Source organism: Patiria miniata, unplaced genomic scaffold (genome assembly GCF_015706575.1).
Source record: "Patiria miniata isolate m_02_andy unplaced genomic scaffold, ASM1570657v1 HiC_scaffold_19, whole genome shotgun sequence".
Lineage (NCBI taxonomy): Eukaryota > Metazoa > Echinodermata > Asteroidea > Valvatida > Asterinidae > Patiria > Patiria miniata.
The window spans coordinates 3,681,556-3,704,235 of record NW_024037057.1 but is presented as its reverse complement, the minus strand read 5'-3'; the positions used below and the strand labels follow the sequence as shown (position 1 = coordinate 3,704,235).

General features: G+C 45.9%; 2 protein-coding genes across 2 annotated transcripts; both read left to right on the top strand.

Moving 5' to 3' along the window:
- The first annotated feature begins 5,496 nt into the window (after positions 1-5,496).
- On the top strand, positions 5,497-8,195 carry LOC119726023. Its single transcript, XM_038197643.1, has 5 exons — positions 5,497-5,732; positions 6,945-7,137; positions 7,336-7,438; positions 7,636-7,896; positions 8,032-8,195. The coding sequence occupies exons 1-5, from the start codon at positions 5,497-5,499 to the stop codon at positions 8,193-8,195; spliced, it is 957 nt and encodes a 318-aa protein (XP_038053571.1).
- A 192-nt stretch (positions 8,196-8,387) lies between these two features.
- On the top strand, positions 8,388-18,456 carry LOC119725343. The gene is made up of 3 exons (XM_038196738.1): positions 8,388-8,531; positions 8,826-8,925; positions 18,100-18,456. The coding sequence occupies exons 1-3, from the start codon at positions 8,409-8,411 to the stop codon at positions 18,375-18,377; spliced, it is 501 nt and encodes a 166-aa protein (XP_038052666.1). The 5' UTR covers positions 8,388-8,408; the 3' UTR covers positions 18,378-18,456.
- The last annotated feature ends 4,224 nt before the right edge of the window (positions 18,457-22,680 follow it).

Here is a 22,680-nt window from a genome sequence, read left to right as displayed (position 1 = left end):
ATCGAAATGTGCCATAAATGAACAAGATCTTCCACATATAGCTTCATCTGTTGGGGAGATGCCAAACCTGACCGATCTAAACCTTTCAAGAAAATGGGACTTGAGTCGTATCGTAAGAACGTGGCCGGCTAGTTTTCAGAGGATGATTAAAATCAGCGTTTCTTATCGTTTGATGAGAAAGTGTGGGATTTACAGTCGCGATGGGTCCGCTGAGGAGTGTCATGTTCAGCCATGCGATAATGGCATACAGCTGGGCATTCAGAGGCTCTCAGTATTAACGGGCGAGGGTATGGCGGATATTTTACAGCCATTCAGTAATCGGAGCGATTTGGTCGTGTTGACCCTTCGTGGAATTGGTCTTGGTGGTTCCTCAGAAATATGGACCCCACCCTTTCAAAACATGACGGAACTTCGGAAGCTGGAATTAATCCATTGCTCATTGCAGAGTACTGACATTGAACACCTTGCTGCAGCAGTAAGTCGAATGCCAACCCTAGAATCCCTCAGCCTTGAGGGAAATGATTCTTTGAGTGGCTCTGCACAAACATGGGCTTGCTGCCTGAAACAGATGAAGCATGTTCGCCTGAAATTGGGCTATTGTTCGTTGACAAAAGAAGATAAGAAACACATATCCGAGGCACGGGGAAGTGGAGTTGATTTTGGGTCTTCTGAAGATGACTAGATGTCCAATATATGTCTGAGCTGAGATCTATTATATGATGTGCATGCCCAAGTAGCCTATAAGATGAGTGAGCTAGAGTATATGATGTATATAATTTTGTAGTCATTTAGATCGAGTCAGTCTTTAAGTCACAATTTGTTGTGAGAAACTTGGGAAACGCAGTAATTTACTGAATCCAGGCATTTTGGTGTGAACAGAGAATTGATGCATATTTGTTCAACAACTTAAAAACAAATTAGTATTCGTAATCAAGCTAATCCATTTCTCACTTTAAAAAACAGGTAAATTTGAGACGGGTATTGTTATTGATAATACTTGTACTTTCATCGCTCCCCCGGGCTATTCACGAACCACCAGGATCAAGATTTTTTTTTCGATACGGAGTTCTTTTCAGTATTTAATTTTGGAACTCAAGCAAAATAGTTGAAATGAAGGGGCTTGGTGCAGGTTGTAAAAGAATAGATCAGTCTCTAAACTCATACAGACACACCCAGCTTTATCATGGCACACTTCAGAACTTCCCTCTGTTTCTAACAAAGCAAAGTGGCCCCCTAATAATTTCCAGGAAAAGAATCGTAAAGCGTTCTCCGCTCCCCTCTGTATACGGGCCGACTAGTTTGTACCCGCCTCACAGATTTGGGAGTAATGAATATCAAACACATATCGACATTGTGACAATTTCATACCAGTGTAATTGAAGAGTTTAGTCCAATGCAGGCTCAGTGTAAATATCATCGTAATGAAATCGAGGACAGCTTAACATCGGCTCTGTTGCTTGCCAGAAAAGTGAAACGTGAGATAAATGTTTAGCTTAAGAACTCCTTCAAGTAAAATCATTAAAATTGAAGACACTTCATTTCATATACCCTCTCTAACGACATCATCTTAGTAAACATAATAAGATACTAACAAGAGACTGCGGTTGTTTGATTGAGTAAAGCCTGGTTTTGTTGAACAGCCTATCATGCATGATTGTACCTAAGTAATTGAATACTCTAAGCACCGGTTTATGTCGCCGTTGACTTATTGTTTGTGTACGCCTGGTAAAGAATTTACTCGATATATGCGATTTTTAATAATGTGGACCAATGAGATTATGGCATGCAGTCAGTAAGAAATATCAAGATTACCAGAATGTGCCATGCTGTTTATAACTTGTACATATCTTTGATAACCTCAACTTTGTCTGAGGAATCGAACTGAAAGTTTGAAAGTGTACATATTAATACGCTTATATTGATTGTGCCACAAGAAGATCTTACCCATAACCGTTTATTTTTGTATCAAAACAGTCTCTCATGGCTTGAAGTGTTTACATACATTTGAAATTGTGTATTTGATTAATTTGGCAGAGACAATCTTTTTAATGCGACCGGTCTTCAAAGATTAAATATGTACGCATGCGTAGACAGTATACCTGTATAATGCGGCCACTACTCACCATTCCTCTTTGTGGGTGTTCATGTTATGCTTACGTTGACAACGTTAGAAAAGTTAAAGCAGAAACAATTATTGTATTAATGTTAAATGGTGTCATATGGGGGAAATACTCCAAATTGCATTATTTTGTCAAAAGCCCGAAACCTTAAGATACCATTGGTGATAGTTGATATAAAAACCAACTATTTCTGAAGTTTGGATTTTAGCGGACTGTAATTCCTGAGAAACCAATCCTAATGTCAAGCCAACTACATTGTGTATACGATTTGTGGACACTTCCGTATAAAAAAATTGTCGGTATTTTTTCATTTTATGTTCAAATTTTTAAAAAGGAATCACACTGTTGACAATCAAAGGAACGGTAAACATTTTAAAACATTTGCAACAAATGCCAGTTATCAATGTTTGCATGTTGAGAAAAAGTCTCTTTTAATAAAGTTTGGGTTAACTTTATCCACAATGAAGAGTATTTAGTATTTCTTTTAAATTTTGATCCTGATGGAAAAAAGAGATCTTTTACTTTTGTATTGGAAATTAATGTGAATCATTTTTTAGTCTTGTCTTAAATAAGGTATTGGCAAATAAAGGCCTGAATGGGAAAGGAGAACGATTTGAACTCATTTGTCATTGCTTTAAAGGCGGTCAAAAAGGGGGAAAATAGTAAAAGGGTGCATACCAGTTAATAATTTGCCACAAATACATCCGATAAATATCCAGTCTTTAAAAATCGGAACGCAATTAACCAATAACCTATGAGTGATGAATCCCACTAATAACAACGCCCTTTATAGAACTAGTCATGAAGTTATCGCCATTTGAAAACCAAAAAATAACCTCCCACTCCATAGACTTCCTACGGATAGCTGCCAGACCGGAAATGTGCAGTGGATGAATATGTTACGCTGCATTGTGGGTCATCATTGCGAAGCACAAAATACCGGTGTAGCGTGAATATCCGAATCCATCAAATGTGGACTCATTGGTAGTATTGCGCACGCGTGAGTACGATACTAAACTATTTTTAGGATCGTTTGGGGAGAGTGACCTGTCACGTGCGAGGGATTAACCAATAAAAGGGAAAATGGGGTCCGATTTTCCTAGGAGTCGGATTTTCATGTGACACCGGTACGTCTCGCAAACTGTCCCATGATGCAACGCGCACTACCTTCATTGCATATACTTCCAATCTCTCTGTGAAATGGTTCATTGCTAATCAGAGCACCTTCAGGTCCGGTTTAGAACTTCGACATTTACTGGATACAAACCCTAAAATGAAGAGACTCCATTCAAGCCATGGACGCCGGTAAACCTTCATGAATTATGTGATGTACAGCGTCACCCCCAATCCGGGAAAAGTGGTCTGGTAAAATGGTGGCGCTAAATCATAGCAATGGGACATGAATAATGCTGTATATCTGAGAACTGATTGAATAGTGCGAAGAGGGGTTTGGCACATTCTGTGTACATCTGGGAGATGTTCAGCCTAATTTACGCATTTCACGAACTGAAGTTTTTGAAATTTCTTCAACAACTGCAAATTTCAAGCCATTATGGCAAGTACACAATTTTAGATCATTAGAGCCTCTTGGACAAATGAGGGCGCTACAACAAGGCAAATTACGGGTCCAAAGCAGACAAAATCTAGGCACGTGATCATTGTACACTCATTGGGACCCCTTACATGCAACATTGTGGCATGCACCCTCAACAATACACCCAAGAGATTCTTTTTCTGTGTGTGTGTGGGTGTTTTCCCACAATTTCGTTGTCACCAGGGCCGGCGTAGGATTGCCTGATTCGGAAACGGGTGGGGGAGGGGTTAACACCCCCAAAAAGTCGACCTATTATTAAATGCTAGCGCAGAGTGCGAAGCACATACGGCTTCGATTCTAGATATCTGTTGTGCAATCTCATTCACTTCTTGGCCAATATTCCTTGATGTTTAGAGCAAAAGGCTATCAGCGAAACATTGTGAACACAATACCAAGGGGGTCATGAAAAGTGGAATTTCTAAGCGGCAAGTTTTGTTTTAATTTCTGAGCGGGACTCCTCATCAAGCGGGGTGGGGGCTGGTTCCCCAGAACCAAAACCTGCAGTACCAATTTCATAGAGCTTGTAAGCCGTGGCGACTCGCATTTCTGGGAGTCAGACTCGGGGAGTCAGGTTGGCATAGCGGTACTTTCCTCGCCCTCCACCGCTGTGACCCGGGTTCGAAGCCCGCCTGGGCCAATATGTGGATTTGGTTTTCAGTTTTCGAATTTGCAGATTTTGTGATGATCTGGACATTTTGGTGCCCCTTCATAAAGGGCTGGTGCCCCACCCCCACTCCATCCCCCTGAAATAATCCTGGCTGCGCCACTGTTTTTCATCATTTTAAAAGAAGAATTATTCAAAGAGGTGTTATTCTGAAATCCATCTCGGTGTCAAGTTGATAACTACTTGCGAGCATTGAACCCTGTAAGGTTTAGTTCTGTATACCACATGCATGCTGTCAGTGCCAGTACAGTGGCATCCTGATCAATGCCCCCGCCATTTGATCATCCAAAACCACGGGAATGACAGGTGTGACGAGGCTGTTTCGTCTTCAGAATTTTTTTTAACGGTTCAGAAAGAGCTTTTTTTTCCCAACAAATACGGGTATAGTTTCTGGTTACGATTGTATAACTGGTTGTCGTCCATGTTAAAGCAGCATACGTACGTGTGTTCTCACAATGCCAATATTCTTCATGGGGGTTTATCAAATCACGCCATGTTCCAAAAGTCCAAAACTGAAGTGTTTACGACGGTTATGCGATTGTTTACCAAGTCTGATGCCGCTGGCTAGATAAAGTCAAATATAATTGGGTTTCCAGTACACGGCTTCGGTTCCCTTTTGGCCTAGGGAGAGTTTTAGGCCTCTGACTTTAGGCGAATCCGGCTCAATCCAGGCCATTGCTCTACTGCAGCAACATTAAATCTTATTCTAAGCGAAGTCAATATTTTAAACATTTCCAACGAGGTTTGACATTATTCCAAAACAATATTTTCAAGTCACAGACGATGCAGAAACTGGAGACAAATCCGTGGTTTGGAAAACCCCCAATAGATAAAAACAGGATCTGGTGTCCTGCCTCGTCGTGTACAAATCAGTTGAAACAAGACAAGGTCAGATGTAGTCTGTGCTACCTTGCCAGGGTTCATTACCAAACCGAGAAGTATGCGCATCTGTAGCCTGGCTGTTAATATTAACAGTACTTATGGGGCGTTTAGCTGATTTACGTACAATCTATCACAGTAGGTCATTGAAGGCCAGTATATGGACAACTTCTAGATGATTTTTCTTTCGTCTGTGTGTGATTCGTCACACATTTCTTCACCATCAACTGGTTACAAAGATGCCGCAAAAGACCATTCAGCAGTTGAATGCCTATATCAAGGCAACAACCGTCGTGTACGACCACTCCAACACCAAACTCGTCAGCAGAAAGACTAAAGTCAGCAGGCGTAGGAAGGAGGCGTTTCTTTCTGTGCTTCCATACAGGAAACCGTCGTCTCATTACCACTCCCATGAGAGAAAGACATCATCATCATTGATTACCCGCAAACCAAGAAGTAAACCTGCAACAGAAAGGTAAGGGACTTCGTAAATGGGCAACTTTAAAGAAAACTCCAGCTCTCTAAACCAAGGCTTTTTGTGATTATATATTGTTTCAATTGAGTGACTGCACTAAAATCACTTAGAGGCGCAGCCTAAACATGATGTCACGTCTCCTCGATTGGCCCTCCCAAAGAAATCATTCTTCGGCAGTCCCATCAATACATGAACTGAAAAGCACTCAGAAAACAAAATGAGAGGTGATGCTGCACTTCCCACAATAATTACAAAATATTTACAAAAGTTGCGCGCACAATCAGAATGTCTTCCAAGTTTTTCTTCCACATTTCCTTTTTCAACCAAATTACTGCAAGCAGGTTGCGTGCATCATATTATAACATAACATATAATATAGTTCTTTTCAGAACCATTCTGTTTATTGTTTTCGCAAACCTTTCATTCATTAGTATCTCCACCATGCAAAGCCTGAAAAGTTACCTAGAACTGTTAATCAAAATATTCTACACTGGAAATCACATGAGAAACACATGTCTCTTCATGTTTTGTCATATGTACATCATATGATAAATAATTTTGTCTGTTATAAAATCATCTCTTTAATGAGGACTTCATTTTGGGGATGAAAGTGAAAACCCCCACTTTTCTAGTCCATGTTACGTCCCACGGAATTATACAAAATTTACTGACCCTTTAGACAGTTTTGCTCCAAATAAACTTAAAGAATTTGGATGGACCCGTGGCTTATTTCAATGGGTAGAAGTACAGGTTACAATCCAAAATTCATCAATCCAAATTCCTTGAAACATGAAACAAATATTGCAGCGATGCCCTGCACACCTTCGAGTCTAATAATAAATGAGGATTCAAATTATTCAATATACATATGTTCGCAAAGTAAACACGTAAAACTAATTAAACTAAACTCGGCAGGAGTCAATCGGAGTCAACTTGGATGATATATTATAGTTTCTGGAAATGGTTAGTCGAAGCGACGAAGGAGCAATAAATATATATTTTTTTCTCAATTTTAATGCCACAAAATGAACTTTGTTTGTAAGTCTTGATTTCAAGAATAATTTCGGTTGAAATAAAACCACTCCTATACAATCGATCTTTGAGACAGAATTAGGAATACTTATACAGTCTATATTTCACTCTTGCTGGAACCAAATTCATAAACTTACTGAATAGAAGCTAAAATATAAACTCCAAACCTTTTTATCACAGTGTCATAAGTAACCTGCAACAGAAGCTGAACATATCTGTCAAGACTCCAGAAAATGATAACAACAATGCAACACAGACGCTCAGCTTCCAACTGCATCCAGGGACATCCGTTCAATCTTTAAAAGAGCTCATAGAGAAGCTGATTGGTATTGAGGCGCGGCACCAGCGTCTTTACATCCGACGGAACGTTCAGGTCGGTATGTTTCAATTGTACAGACACTCAAATTTGAAAGATCCAAAACTGAGATTTTCGCATAGGGGAGTTGTGAAAATGTATATGCAAGAAACACAATCTCACATTTCCCTTTGTTATTCAAGAATTTGTCCAAAAGTTGCTATATAATAATTTGTAACAGTTATTCATGTACTCTTGAAATCTATCTACTGTCAGCTTTGTGACTTACTCACACTGGAGGAGAATGGTGTTGACAGGGATGAAATCATATATCTCCATCAATCAATACAAGACCTAGATGAAAACGATGTGCCAAAAGGTAAATGACAGTGGTTATTAATAAATGTTAATGTGAACAAAGTACCTCATACGAAGATTTTGCTATCTTTAGCGGAACCTTTAGTAAGAACACGTGATTCTCTTTGTTGGTTTTGTAATATACGTTAATAACTTAAACGGTTTTGGCCGCACTAGAAATGGTTTCATTGACGGCTCAGTTAATAGTTCTTTTGGCAGACAAAGCCAGCGTCGATGATGAATACCTCAAGGACTTGTCCTCAAAAACTGAATCATCTTGGAAGGAATTGGCTAAAGACCTAGGATATGAAGAAGCGGAAATTGCAAACATCCAAACCACCAACGAAGGCACCACTAAACAGAGCCGTCACATGTTACTCACTTGGTGGAAAAAGACGACAGATCGCGACGAAGCAGCTCAGAAGCTGAGACGAGCATTGGAGGCCATCGGGTTGACTGATTTGGCTGAAAATGTACCGGGTGAGCTAACATGTGACCAAGGAGATTTCTTATATTCACATGTTATTAAAAACATAAATATGAAAACAATTAGAGATAGTTTAAACAATTGGTAAACAATAAAATTATGATCACCCTGTTTCCCTCTTGTATCAGCAACGAATGAATTGAGAGACGAAGCAGATGGACCCGAGCCAGAAAGGCGTCAAGATGCAGGAGTTGACGAGGAGAGCAAACAAAACGGGGCGGCATCAGCCGAAGATGAGAATCTGAAAAAAGAACAAGTGTGTCATCAAGACAAGCCTCAGCTTAAGTGGTAAAACACGGCTATTCGTATTCCTTTTGAAAACAATCATCTTTCCTTACTTTGAAAAAATAGTTTCAAGAACAATTGAATTTTCCATGATTTATTTCAAAATGTATGTTCAAAGTATTTATATGGCGTTATAATGCAAGTCCACCATTCTAACAGTTTCAGATATGTGGCACTACAGGTCTTCATCAGAAGTCACCTGACACATAGACCGACGACAATGTGTTTACAAATGGATCCAGAGACATCTGTCTCGACTCTTAAACAGATAATTTGCGAGAAAATCAGTGTCCGGCCTCAACAGCAGCGACTGTACATCCGAAGAAACTTTCGGAACTTTGAGGTAAAGAAGGCTTTACAGATAATTCTGCTTCTGATGTCGATGCAATGGAGATTAGAGACTGAAGATCGTACCTACTGAAAAAAATAAACCCAATAAACCATTATGAAAATTAATAATTTTGGTTTTAGCCCTACCAATCTAGTCTCACGATAAAAATGCACCACGGTGAAAAGTTAAATTTATGTTTCATTGCCTTTTTTTTTACACTGTTGTGTAACCTAAACCGCAAACTGTCGTCGTTAAATCTTCGCTCAAAAAGTGTGTGTTATATCAGGATCTTAATTACTTTACCAGCTCCATAACTTGCTGACACTTCAGGACTGTGGAATTCATCAGGACGAGAACATCTCACTCCGTCTGTGTACTGATGGCTTACTGGGCGGTGGACGGAAAGGTAAATGCTTACTGGAAACGTTACCATCCAGAATAAAATCACCCTAACTTACTACATTAAAGTCATGAAAAAGACCGCTTTGAAAGTGCAGTTGTGCAACTGTTATGATCGATGGTTTAGTTTTTGTTAAGCTCCTCTCTAGGACTCTCGGAGTTTAGCATCTGTAGTTAAAGAGATATTTAAATTAATTGCACCCATCATCAACCACTATAATTTCCGTACCGTCAAAAAAGTATACATGAATTTGTATCGAAAAAAAAAACATCTTTCAACATGTCAACTTTACCGGAAACGCACACTATATTTAATTCAGTAAACAATGACAAAGATAAAAGCACGGACATCTGGCTTCTTTTTCTTCTCTTTGATTTTAATTCAAAAATCAATCCCAAAGAGGTATCACCTTGTACTGACGAAAATGCTTCAAACACCCTGTTGATGATCAGTTCTTTCGGGAATTGGCTTCGAAAACTGAATCATCCTGGGAGGCCATATGGCCAAATTCCTGGGATATGAAGAAGCCAACGAAAAAATCTTTCCAATCGGGTAAATATTTATCGAGTTATGGCCAATGGAATACAAGAGTGCAGGTTTGTCGTTTTGTCCATGGCGACTGATATTTTGACCGCGGCAATAAGAACACGGTCCGAAACTTGCATCCGTGGAAAAGGCTACACCGAAGAAGTTAACATAACAGTCCTTTTCAGGACTACCATTACCGCTGCTTATATTCCGAAAATTACGGTACGTCCAAAAGGATAAATGACCTTTTTTGCAAAAAAGGAGAGCCAAATAAAAAAAATTAAGATTAAAACATTAAAGAAAGAAAAACTACCCTCACCCCAAATCCAATTCCTAATCAATGACAATTATTGAGACCATGGACGGATAGAAAAGTCGGCACTTATTTGGAATTGGCCATATAATCAGTGGCGTAGCCAGGAATTTTTCAGTGGTGGGCGCTGGGGGGGGGGGGGGGGGGCTGGAACATTTCATGGGGGGAGGGGGCGTGATGTTATTACTAATGATAATATTGTAGCGTAGACCTAGGTGGGTTCTTGTCCCCCAATTTAGCAAAACGCCAGAAAAAAGGGACGCAGTTGACTCAAGGCTTGAAGCAAAACTCAACTTGTTTCGTTTTAATTCTCTAAAGACCGGCTACCTGCCGCTGCTTCCAAAAACACAACTGAACATTCTCAGCATACAAAACGCACTGTCTGAAAAAGTATACATTTGTAACAACTTAACCCAGCCCTGGAACTTATCCAAACCCTTCCCGCGTACCCAAACAAAAGAACCCAATTGAAGTGATCTATTTACAACAACCTATTTCCGGAGCGCGCGCCGGCCCAGACCCAGGCCAGGTGCGCGCCGCCGGAGGCACTCCGCCGGCGGCGGTGGCACCGTCTACTACTGGTAACTACGGAAAACAAACTGTCCACTACAATATTTTTAGAAACTCAAAATCTCAGTGGGGGCGACTGGGGGCGACTACCATGGTCCCTCTCCCAGGCCGTCACGGTGCCATGTCCGCCACCAGATGTCCCCCGGTTCCCGGAATCCAACGGCCTCAGTTTCTCTGTATACCTGGGTGCCGTCTGGTTCCGTCTTTGTCTCCCCGGTGGAAGTGGAGAACTCCTCCGTCATCAGCACCGGCTCTGTCTGGGCGGCGGCCTCCGAAGTCTTCACCTCTGCACGCTGTAACTCTCTTGGTGGTGAGCACCTACTCAAGCCTGCTGTCTCCACCCGGTCTGCCTGGTACCATCGCCCTTGAAGATACAGCCTTGCCTCGGACGAGTGATTCATCGGAGAAATTCTCCTCACCGGGGCCGGCGCGGCAACGCCCCCAACAGCTGCTCCCTCGCCCGCCATCCCTCCACCAGTTGCTGCCTCATGGGATCTGGCGTGTCGAGCCAGGTAGTCGGCCCGCCGGTAGGTCTGGGGGCATTGTACACAACGAAAAGACCGCCCTTCATGCGCCGCCTTCTCGTGCCTGCGTCTATTGTAAGACGACGCATACTGTTGTCCGCAAACTCTGCAGTTGTACATTGTACGTTCCTCCATCACTGTCTGTTCCTGTCCCAGCTCGCTATGCGTAAGACGATGGTCGTTAGCGCCCTCTGCCGGCTCGCTAGTGTTAGGGTAAGGGTACACTTGCTGCAAGTATCGCGGGGGCTTGCGAACTGCTCTGCCCCGGCGTGTTCGTGGTGTGCTTGTCTTTTGTTCTGAGCAAGTCGTTGTATGCTGTTGATTGCCCGCTCCGCCGGCGGGGCCACCCGCTCCGGCGGCGGGGCCACCCGCGCCGCCGGCGGGGCTGCCCGTGCCGGCGGCGGGGCTACCCGCGCCGAGAACGGGGCTACCCGCGCCGAGAACGGGGTTACCCGTTCCGGCGGAGGAGCCACCCGCGCCGGCGGCTTGGCTGCCCGCGCCGGCGGCGGGGCTACCCGCTCCGGCGGAGGAGCCACCCGCGCCGGCGGCTGGGCTGCCCGCGCCGGCGGGGGTGCTTGGTTGGCCTGAGGACGATACCAGCTCAAACTCTTTGAATCCACAGTCCTCTGCACTAACTCCTTCGCTAATTTTCAACCTGTCTGCGTGAACCACCTGCGGGCTAGAGCGAGGGGTTTTCCGAATCCTGTACACCACATCAGACAGTCTTTCCAGTACGACAAAGGGACCAGTCCTGCTCAGGCTCAGCTTCGGGCAAACTCCCTTCTTCCTTGCCTTGCAATGGAGCCACACCACATCTCCCCTGTTGTAGACCATCCGCACTGCGTTCCTGTCATAATGCTTCTTCCGGGCCCTCATTTGTGTACTGCTAGCCTTACTGGCAACCTCGTGGGCCAACTTCAACTTCTCTTGAAGATTTTGGGCGTACTCACATGAGTTAATACGCGCCTCCTCTGGGGTGGCAGCCAACAGTAGTTCAACCGGCATCCTCACCTCGCGGCCCAACATCATTGCGTTTGGCGTCTCCTTTGTAGTGTCATGCTCTGCCGACCGGTATGCCATGGCAAGGGGGGCTAAATGCTCGTCCCAGTCAGTTTGGGATTTGTTCACCCACAGGCTTAGCATGGCTTTAATCGTCCGGTTGAACCGCTCGATCATTCCGTCGGACCTTGGGTGATACGGAGTGGTGCGGGTCTTTCTGAGGCCGAGGATTGAGCACATTCTTGTGAAGACCTCAGACTCAAACTCTCTTCCTTGGTCAGAGTGGACTTCCAGGGGAACACCGAACCGGGCGACGAACTTGACGAGTTTGGTTGCGACGGTCTTGGCAGTGTGATCTGGGACTGCATAACATTCGGTCCACTTGGTGAAATAGTCTCCCACCACAATGATGTACCGGTTACCTCTGTCGGTGGGAGGGAGGGGCCCCATGACTTCAACCGCTATTCTTTCCATAGGTGAGCCCACCTGGTAGTGCTTCATCTCTGCTCTCTTGGCCCTAGCTGGTGGTTTCCGTCTCTGACACTGTTGGCACCGCTGGACCAAGCGACGAGCGGACTGACGCATAGAAGACCAGTAGAAGTTGCTTCTACACAGTTTAGCAAAGGTTTTTGCAACACCGAGATGTCCTCCGGTTTTTTCGTCATGATACTGCTTCAGTATGGCAGGTTGCAGTTCCCGGGGTACCAAAATTCTTCGTCGGGGCTTATCAGTTGGTCGACATGGCTCCCACCGGATACACAGGGCTTCCTGCTCCACCACCAACTGTTCAAAGCGAGCCCACCAGAATTTGATTTCTTTGCTCAAGGGTGCTAAACTCTCCCAGGACGGCCGTTGACCATGCGCCACCCACTGCGGCACTTCCTTCAAGTCATCATCGCATTGCTGTGACCTGGTCAGCTGCTCTTGACTTAGCTCTGTGGCGTTGGCATTTGGAAGTGATCTGGAACCCCCTGGCTCTGCATCTTCCCCTGGTTGATGTACTGCTTTCAGTGTTGGTTTGGGCAGTGAGGCTACTAGCTCCGGGTGTTGGGCTGTTTCCACCTGTGGAGAGGCTACTAGACCACCACGCTGCTTCCTACATGTTTCATTTGGGGCTGCCGCAAGTCTTCAATGTTCACCATGGTGCCAGGGCTGATTTCCTCCTTCGAAATGTGGTCACAGTTAGGGAAGCATTTCCTGGACAATGCATCAGCGTTTCCGTGGCGTCTACCAGACCGATGCTCAATGGCAAAGTCATAGATGCTGAGCTTCTGCATCCATCTGGCAAGCTGTCCCTGGGGATCTCGAACACCAAACATCCATTTCAGGGGCCGGGGATCTGTACGAATCCTGAAGCGAGTCCCATAGAGATAATGATGGTACTTCTTCACAAACTGCACAATGGCCAGGAGTTCCTTTCTTGTCACGCAATAGTTCCTTTCCTGCTTGGTCAAAGCTCTGCTTCCGTAGGGAAGGACACGTTCCCTATCCTCCTGCACCTGTGACAGCACAGCACCAATTGCGAACCCGCTGGTATCAGTGTAGAGGATGAACTCCTTTCCTAGGATTGGATAGGCCAGTATAGGAGACGACAGGAGGCGATGCTTCAGCGCTTCAAACGCTTCCTGGCATTCCGCCGTCCACCGGAATGGCCTACCCTTCTCGGTGATTTGGTGCAAGGGTCGAGCAATCTGAGCGAAGCCCTCAATAAACCGCCTGTAGTAGGAAACAAGTCCAAGGAAGCTTCGGACATCAGCAACAGTGGCCGGGTGAGGCCTGTCCCGCACAGCACGAACCTTTTCAGGGTCAGTAGCAACCCCCACAGGTGATACCACATTACAGAGGAACTCCACCTGCCTCTGAAGAAGCCAGCACTTTTTGGGTTTCAACTTCAGGTTGGCTGCATGAAGCCTCTGCAAAACTAGGCAAAGTCTTTGCACCTGTTCATCAAACGACCGTCCAAATACGATGACGTCATCGAGGTATAAAACAGCCACTTGCCATTGCAATCCCGCGAGGACACGCTCCATCAAGCGCTCAAAAATGGAGGGCGCGTTGCACAACCCGAAAGGCATGGTAATAAACTGGTATAGCCCACCTCTCCCCGTACTAAATGCAGTCTTTGGCCTATCTTCCTCAGCCACCTCTACCTGCCAGTACCCAGAAGCAAGGTCCAGGGTCGAGAAGAATTGGGACCCTGCCAGTGAGTCAAGGTTGTCCTCTATGCGCGGGAGTGGGTGTGCGTCCTTCACTGTAACCTCGTTCAGCCTTCGGTAATCAATGCACACTCGGACAGACCCGTCCTTCTTCCTCACCAGGACAAGCGGTGAACTCCATGGACACCCTGCGAGAGCATTATTGCTATTTCCTTGTCCGCCACCTCCCGTTGGGTTAAGGGTACTCTCCTCGGTCTTTGTCGAATGGGTGGGGCTGTCCCGGTCTCGATGCGGTGCTGGGTCATGTTAGTTCGGCCAATGTCTCCATCCCCAGTAGAGAACACGTCACTGAACCGTCTCAGTAAGGCTGCAAGTCTAGCTCGCTCATCAACCGTTAACCCTCCACAGCTGTACTCAAACAGTGAAGACAGGTGTTCAGGTACTCCCAGCTCTTCACTCTCCCTTGTCTCTTGTTTTTCCTGTTCTTTGTGTTTCAGTACTGCAACACTATCCACTGGCTCCAGGATGGCGGCAGCAGTCCCCTTTCTGAGCATGAGTGCTTCAGGCGATAGGTTTAAGAGTCTCACTTGTACACGGTTGTCCTGGGTATGCACAAGGGCACTGGCCACGAGAACCTCGCGATTCTCGACAACCGTCTCTCTATTCTGCAGCACAACCCATGTCGGCAGCTCACCTCCATCGCTGAAAACTTGGCACTCCAGTAGCATTTCAGAAGAAGGGGGCACAACGACATTCTCAGTAATCCGTACCCGACAGACTGCAGGCATCTGTGGATACTTCTGCAGAGGGACCCTATAGTTACCGACGGTGAGACACTCCTCCCAGATTAGCTGGCATTTGTTTTCCCGCAAGAAGTACAGTCCCAGGATGGCATCGTCACTCACGTCTGCCACCCAAACGCAGTGTAGGATCTGACTTCACCCTATCTTCATAGGCAGTTTCACTCGCCCAGCGATGCGCAGCTCACTTCCATCAGCCTGCCGAAATCTGCGATCTGCATGCATGAGTGTGGGCCTCACCTTGGGGTCCGTCCTTTGAAACAACCGGGTAGAGATGAAACTCTCCGTTGCACCCGTGTCAATCAGGAAACTCACAGCCATGTCCATAATCTCCCCTCTGACATAGAGTCCCAGTTCACGAGAGGATGTCGGTCGTATTGCAACACCGGGCGGCGGTGGGACTTTCAACACCGGAGATGGGGCTGCCTGCGCCGGCGGCGGGGCTACCCGCTCCGGCGGAGGGGCCGCCGGCGGCGGCGCCTGCGCCGGCGGCGGCGCCTGCGCCGGCGGCGGGGCTGCCTGCGCCGGGGGCGGGACTTCCTGCACTTTAGGTACACTAGGCCTCTGGACATCTACGGCTGGGCTTTTGGCCCCAAGACCAGCCTTACCTGGTTTATTGGATGCTGGTCGTCCTTTAGGAGGGGACTTTGGGCCCGGAAATGGTCCAGGCTACCGCACTTCCAGCATCCTGGCTTCCAGTCGTCGGCCTTCTTTGTTCCTTGTCCACGGCGCTGTTTTTCCAACAGTTCACGCACCATTGTTGCCACCTCATCAGTCTGCGCAGGCTCCTCAGATTTCACCGCGTTTGCGTCGGGTATCACTATGCCCTTGATCGTCCAGCTTTCTCCGTCTTGAACCATGCTTCAGCCTCTGCAACAATCTCCACAGCTTCGTCAAGCGTAGATGGCTTCCCTTGGAATAGTGCCCGTTTGAGGTCGATGTCGTCCAGGGCGTTCTTAAACTGTTCAATTGCAAAGTCCTCCATAAACTTTGAGCTGCTGTCGGGGTAGGCTCGGCGGACCAATTTTCTGATGGCTTGACCCAACTCAGCAACAGTCTCCCCTGCACGCCTTCTCCGTGAAGTCAGTTCAACGCGGTGGCGAATGCGATGCTTTTCAGTCCCAAATCGCCGCTCAAGGGCCTTGACTAACTCATGGAAGGACGACCGAGACTCCTTGGGCAAGGAACATGCAACTTCCAGCGCTGGGCCTTTCATTGCAACCATCAGATAGTCTGCCCTCTGCTCTTGATTCCAGCAGTTGATCTTGCTGACTCGTTCGAAGTGCACCAGGCAGTCCTCGATGCATGACGACCCGTCGTACTCCCGAGCCTTTACCCGCGGTACTGCTGCGGTGCGTTCCACGTTTGCGTGCTGGCCTACCGCATTTGCAGCACTGTATCCACTAGTAGTGGTATCAGTATGCAATGCCGTGTGCCTGCCCGCATGGCGAGGTTTGCAACCGCTGAATGCCTCAGTTGGGTGGACTGGAGATTGGGGATAGCCAGAACGGTGATCATCACTGTCAGACTCGCTGCACGCTGCCCGCCACTGTGCACGAAGATCCTGCACCAGTTTCTTCTGCGAGCTTCGTGTTTTCCGTCGCCTGCTGTATCATCCTGGGAAAAGGGGCCCGGTGTCTCTGGTACGTAGTGTTGCCGTCTTCCGGCTCGGGATGAGGATCCACGAGTAGCTCGACAGCTGTCCAAAAATGACCGCTCTAACCGGTTGATCTCAGTGGAAATGTCGCTAATGGCTTCCGCGATATTTCGTGCGGGCTGCATCGTATGGCTCGCCATAAAAACTTCTCCGTTGAAAAGACACGAAAATTATCCCACCGCTGCCACCAATTGTAGCGTAGACCTAGTTGGGTTCTTGTCCCCCAATTTAGCAAAACGCCAGAAAAAAAGGGACGCAGTTGACTCAAGGCTTGAAGCAAAACTCAACTTGTTTCGTTTTAATTCTCTAAAGACCGGCTACCTGCCGCAATGCTTCCAAAAACACAACTGAACATTCTCAGCATACAAAACGCACTGTCTGAAAAAGTATACATTTGTAACAACTTAACCCAGCCCTGGAACTTATCCAAATCCTTCCCGCATACCCAAACAAAAGAACCCAATTGAAGTGATCTATTTACAACAACCTTTTTCCGGAGCGCGCGCCGGCCCAGACCCAAAACTAGGCCAGGTGCTCGCCGCCGGAGGCACTCCGCCGGCGGCGGTAGCGCCGTCTACTACTGGTAACTACGGAAAACAAACTGTCCGCTACAATATTTTTAGAAACTCAAAATCTCAGTGGGGGCGACTGGGGGCGACAAGGTTTCGGGGGGGGGGCGCCCCCCCCCTCCCCACGCCCCCCGTGGCTACGCCACTGCATATAATTCAATAATTATTTACCCAATTTGATTTTGTTTCGGTGTGGAAAAGCTAATGAAATATACACTGAAACATTGCATGGGTTAATTTGACCCAGGCAAGGGTGAAAAACTGCAACTACTTAAAATTGGGTTACGCTTTACCCAATTGTTTAAGTTATAATTTCGTTTAAATTCAACCAAAATTTAATTTGGTCTTGTATGACCACAAGTTTTGGTTGAATTTAACCGATATAGATATTTGCAATGTATTTTTTAAAAAGTTGTGAAAAAGACGGTTCGGTTTTTGTGGGTTATCGCGTTTAAACCATGCAACGCCTTGCCCCTATAGGATCGAGTCGGCAAGGGGGTGAGTTTGTAAGGGGAAAGTCAGTCAGGGGCGAGTTGACCTACAATCTTGCTAATTGACTTTACTTTAAATATTTGAAGCAGATTTTTTTTATAAATAGATAAATGGCATATTTTCGATATCCCATGAAAAAGTTGATAGTAAAATTAAACATATCATTTTTCATCGCTAGAAAAATAGAAATTCGAAAATAAAATTCATCAAACTAGAATATATATAGAACTAGAGAATATGACCGACATGACACCTAAAAAAGGAGACCCAATGTGTGCCACGAACTGATCATATAAGGTGAAAACTAACGATCGAAGAATATTTCCATTTGAAAATGTAATACAATGCAGTGCCATAACATAGAGATAAAGAACAACTATCTAAAATTAAGCTTTGTGACTCTTATTTTACTATGCATATCTCTTGTTATACAGTTGGAACGTAATAACCTGTTTATCTTTGGGGATATCCATATACTCGCAGTCGTTCCCAATGTAAACATTCTAACAACATTAATTATCACATGTATGCGCTTCATTCATGCTGCAATGACATTTTGTATTCATTTTTAGATGCGCCGCCTGACAGCAAATCCATTTTGAGTCTTTCTGTAGACATTGGAACAGACTGGGAAAAATTGGCCATAAACTTGAACTTTTCTGAAGGAGTTCTTAATACAATTAGGAGTAATCGTCCCAACAACAGTGAAATGCAGTGCTTTGAAATGTTAAACAAATGGTGGAACAAGCAGGAAAATTACCCAGAAGCATGGCAGACGTTGGAGAAGGCTCTGATTGATTCGGGCAGGAACGACTTGGCTCGGCGCTTATCAGGTATGCTTAGTAACTGAAGAAAGTTTTGCAAATCGTGCACTTACATTTCAAAACAAGGTGATCCGCGGATTGCACGTGTCACCTTTTTCCGCGGTCGATCCCTGTTTGCTTTGTGTTCTTATTCCTGCAGAAGCTGTTAATTTTCGGTTCAAGAAAATAATGATTGGCTCCTGAAAAGTATTTTTTTATGAAAGGGCACGGCCTTAGTTTCATCAAAATCCATGAAGGCATGCAAAAGCGATACATTGTTTTTTCTTCAAAACTTAATCTAAACTTTAACATACATGTACAAACAGGGATACAGTCGTACGGGGGTTAAGGGATACATAATTTGGGACTGGTGAAGTGTGTCCCCCCCCCCCCCCCTCCCACACTATTCGATTTTACGAAGGGCAAGTGTCCGGGGAAAAAAATGTACCTACATTTCAGGACGGTTGTGCAAGTGCCCTTTGTTACAACTGATAATGTAGTAACCAACGGATAACGTATCACCAACCGAAATTGTATCACAAATTGACCGCTATTGTATCACTAACCGATAATGTAGCAAAAATTGACTGATAGTGTAGTAAAATTTGTATCCGCTAATGTATCACGTGTCGACGGATAATGTAACTACAAAATAACTGTATCCGATAATGTATCACCACGGAACGGATACTGTATCAACCGATAATGTATCAAAAATCAACCGATAATGTATCAGTATATTTAGAAAAGGTGGAAATATTGCAAATTAATTAAAGTCTAATCAGTGTCTTTACTATGATAAGTCCCCACTCGGGAAAGTTTGTCATTTTTGTTTTAAATTTGGAAGGGAGTTGCTCTGGTTTGGAGACGCCCTACTTCCAAGTGGGCCGAAGCTAGTGGCGTATCCAGCTTTTGATGTGGGGGGGGGGGGGGGGTAACCGCACTCGCACATCCGCGCCGAAATGTGGACAAGTTCTTTTCTCCGGACACTTGGCCTCCGTATGGGCTCCGTGCTCCAACCCAAGAAGGCGCGTTTTACCACTTTTGAGAGCACCATGCATGGACGCACGGGACCATTGATCTCCAACCTCGTCCCCAGTGCTTACTTTATTTCCAACCGCGTTTCAATAGTAAACCCTGGATAGGAAACTTTCTTCCTGTACCCTGATTGGATACCGCAATTGGCTAGTAATGGATTTTTAGCGTGTACTTGATGCTATTATTCACAACGTGCAGTACGTGTTTTCGCGATCATTCGTCCACGCCTTCTCGAAAATACTAATTTCCTTTCCAATTTGCTCATATTAATATGATATATGATACTGCATGTTGTTTCGATAAGATCGTAACAGTTTGATTTCAAAAATCGTGTTTTCGTAACTCACGCCGTGCTCGCGCTGCTACGAATTGACTCTGTTTTTACCTCAGACACCGCATACAAAAACAAACGCTAATGTGTAACGCATATCCAGGCACCAGACTGTTCCTCATTAGCATACGTGTTCAAAAATCTTGCACATGCAACTGATCCAATACCAGGGTGAGAGAGCAGGTAGTGGTGGGCGCGTACTGCTCAACACCCTGGGGACGAGGTTGATTGATCTCCGTATGGAGATCAATGGACGGGACACAGCATGTGCGAACTGTACTGTACTGGTTTGCGCGCAAAGTTCAACGCCACTTCCAGAATGTGCCAAGGCTATTAGCCGCAGCGTCTTCGCATGATTGTCAGGCAAAGTCGGCGCGCATACGTTCAATTTAACTTGCGATGGTCTCACAGACTTTTCCCTCCCCCAATAACCTTGCATCATTCAAAATACGCAGTGAATGGACCGGGACCAGAGTCCCCCAACTCTCCGTTTCTGGCCGTTGAAGGGGCACTTGTGCATGGAGCCCATAGCTCCATGGTAAAATCAAAAACTGAGGCGGGGGGGGGGGCTGGAGACCACATGACACTGGGGGCGCTGTTCATGATACAGATGTATCAGCGCATTTCAAGCTTTTTGTGTTTTTTCTCCCTTTCTCAGTATTATTTAATACATTTCGGCGGTTGGAAAGTTTGAAAAACACCTCAAAATCTGCCCTTTTTTCTCTAAATACAAAATAATGGGGGTGGGGTGATCCAATAGCCCACACCCCCTTCCGCGGTCAAAAGTGGGGCGGGATATAGGACATAAAACAAACATTTGTGTACACCTTTTCCCCGTACTGATACATTATCGGTTGATTTTTGATACATTATCGGTTGATTTTTGGTACTTTATCGGTTGATACAGTATCCGTTCCGTGGTGATACATTATCGGATACAGTTATTTTGTAGTTACATTATCCGTCGACACGTGATACATTATCGATACAAATTCTACTACACTATCAGTCAATTTTTGCTACATTATCGGTTAGTGATACAGTATCAGTCAATTTGTGATACATTATCGGTTGGTGATACATTATCGGTTGGTTACTACATTATCAGTTGTAACACCCTTTTCTGGGGCAGACGCCTATTGTATCAGGCTTTCTGGCCCAACTGGGCCAACTGGCAGGCGGAAGAACCTCGGTCAACGGCTGGCAGTTTCCAGGCATAGTTAGTTTTCCACTGCGGGGTAGCCCATCATCCTTCTAGTCGTCCTGCTTCGGCAGTCCACTAGGGTTAAGTATGACTAGGCCCAGAGGAGAGTGTCTCACCTGGGCAACCATTCACTCTCTATCCATTGCGTCGGCGCACGACGTTACGTGCAAACCATGAAATGGAATCTCAACGATGTATACAGCGACTGGCAATTTGGCAGCCCGCTACAAGGAGGGCTGTCAATGCCCGGCAGAGTGGGTGTTCCAGGCAGGCACCGCTCGGTCGTCATCCTGCTACTGCTTACATTAACTTTAGTTCTTGGAACGTCCGCTCCTTGGGTGTCTACTCTGACCGTTCTGTTCCTACTCCCCGCAAGTCCGCCATCATTGACCTGGAATTGGCACGTCTCAATGTGGACATTGCAGCTCTTGGTGAAACATGGCTTACTGGTATGGTAGTGGATCTGTCTGCGAGGAGAGGTACACCCTGTTCTGGCATGGCTATCCAGATGGCGAGAGACCCCATCATGTCTTGCTATCCGTAACTCTTTGAAAGGTCATGACTTTCACCCCCGTCTCAGTTTCACCCAAGCTTTTGACTGCAAAGCTTCAACTGTATAACTTCCAGTTCAAAATCATTAGCTGCTATGCCCCAACCATGTGCTCATCCCCTGAGGAGAAAGACTCATTCTATGCCGCGCTGAAAGCCTTGATCAAAGACACATCGGCGGGCGATTGCCTGGTGTTGCTTGGAGACTTCAATGTCCGGACAGGGTCTAACTACACTGCCTGGGAAGGTGTCCTTGGCCCCCATGGCATTGGAAGAATGAATGAAAATGGTCAGAGACTGCTTGGATTGTGCGCTCGTCACAACCTCTGCATACCCTCATCCTTCTTCACTGGTTCGGAAAGGGCAAAGGTCACCTGGAAGCACCCAAGATCTGGCCACTGGCACAAGCTGGACCACATACTTGTGAGGCAGTCTGCAGAGTAGAGAAGAAAAGAATGCACCATGCCAAGCCACCTCCACCACCGCGCCCGGACCTCTCCAACCTGGCTGATATGGATCGCTGTAAACAGCTCCAATCTAACAATTCACAAGGTTTAGCTAAGAAGACGCCATCACATGACCCAACCGAGTGCTGGGAATCCCTCAAGCATGTCATCAGATCTTCTGCCATGAAATCACTTGGGAAGCAAGTGCGGAAACAGCCGGACTGGTTTCGCCACAGTGTCGATGTGCTCGTTCCTGCTATTGCGTCCAAGCGCAGTACCCGACTGGCATTCCTTAACAAGCCTTCTCCCAGTAACAGAGCCTTTTATCAGTCCGCTAAGGCTGAAGTTCAGCGCTGCACAAGACAAGCCCTGCATCGCTACTGGCTTGACCTGAGTGAGCGTATCAGCAGGTGCTCTGATGCAGGGAATCTGCATGGAATGTACAGAGGCATTGAGGAAGCACTGGGGCCTGTCCCAAAGAAGACGGCTCCACTGCGTGCATCTGATGGTACGCTTCTAACCGACATGCAGGCACAACTAGACCGTTGGGTCGAACATTACAGCTCCTTGTATGGCACTTCAGTAAATGCTAATCCAACAGCCATCGCAATGCATTGCAATGGCAATTCCACAGTTGCCTACAAAACTTGAGCTGGACCGGGAAATCACCGCCTTCGAGGTGAAGCAAGCGATTGGTGCAATACAGAATGGAAAATCACCGGGTGCAGATGGGATTCCACCAGAACTTCTCAAGCATGGCGGTGATGATCTGACAAAGGAAC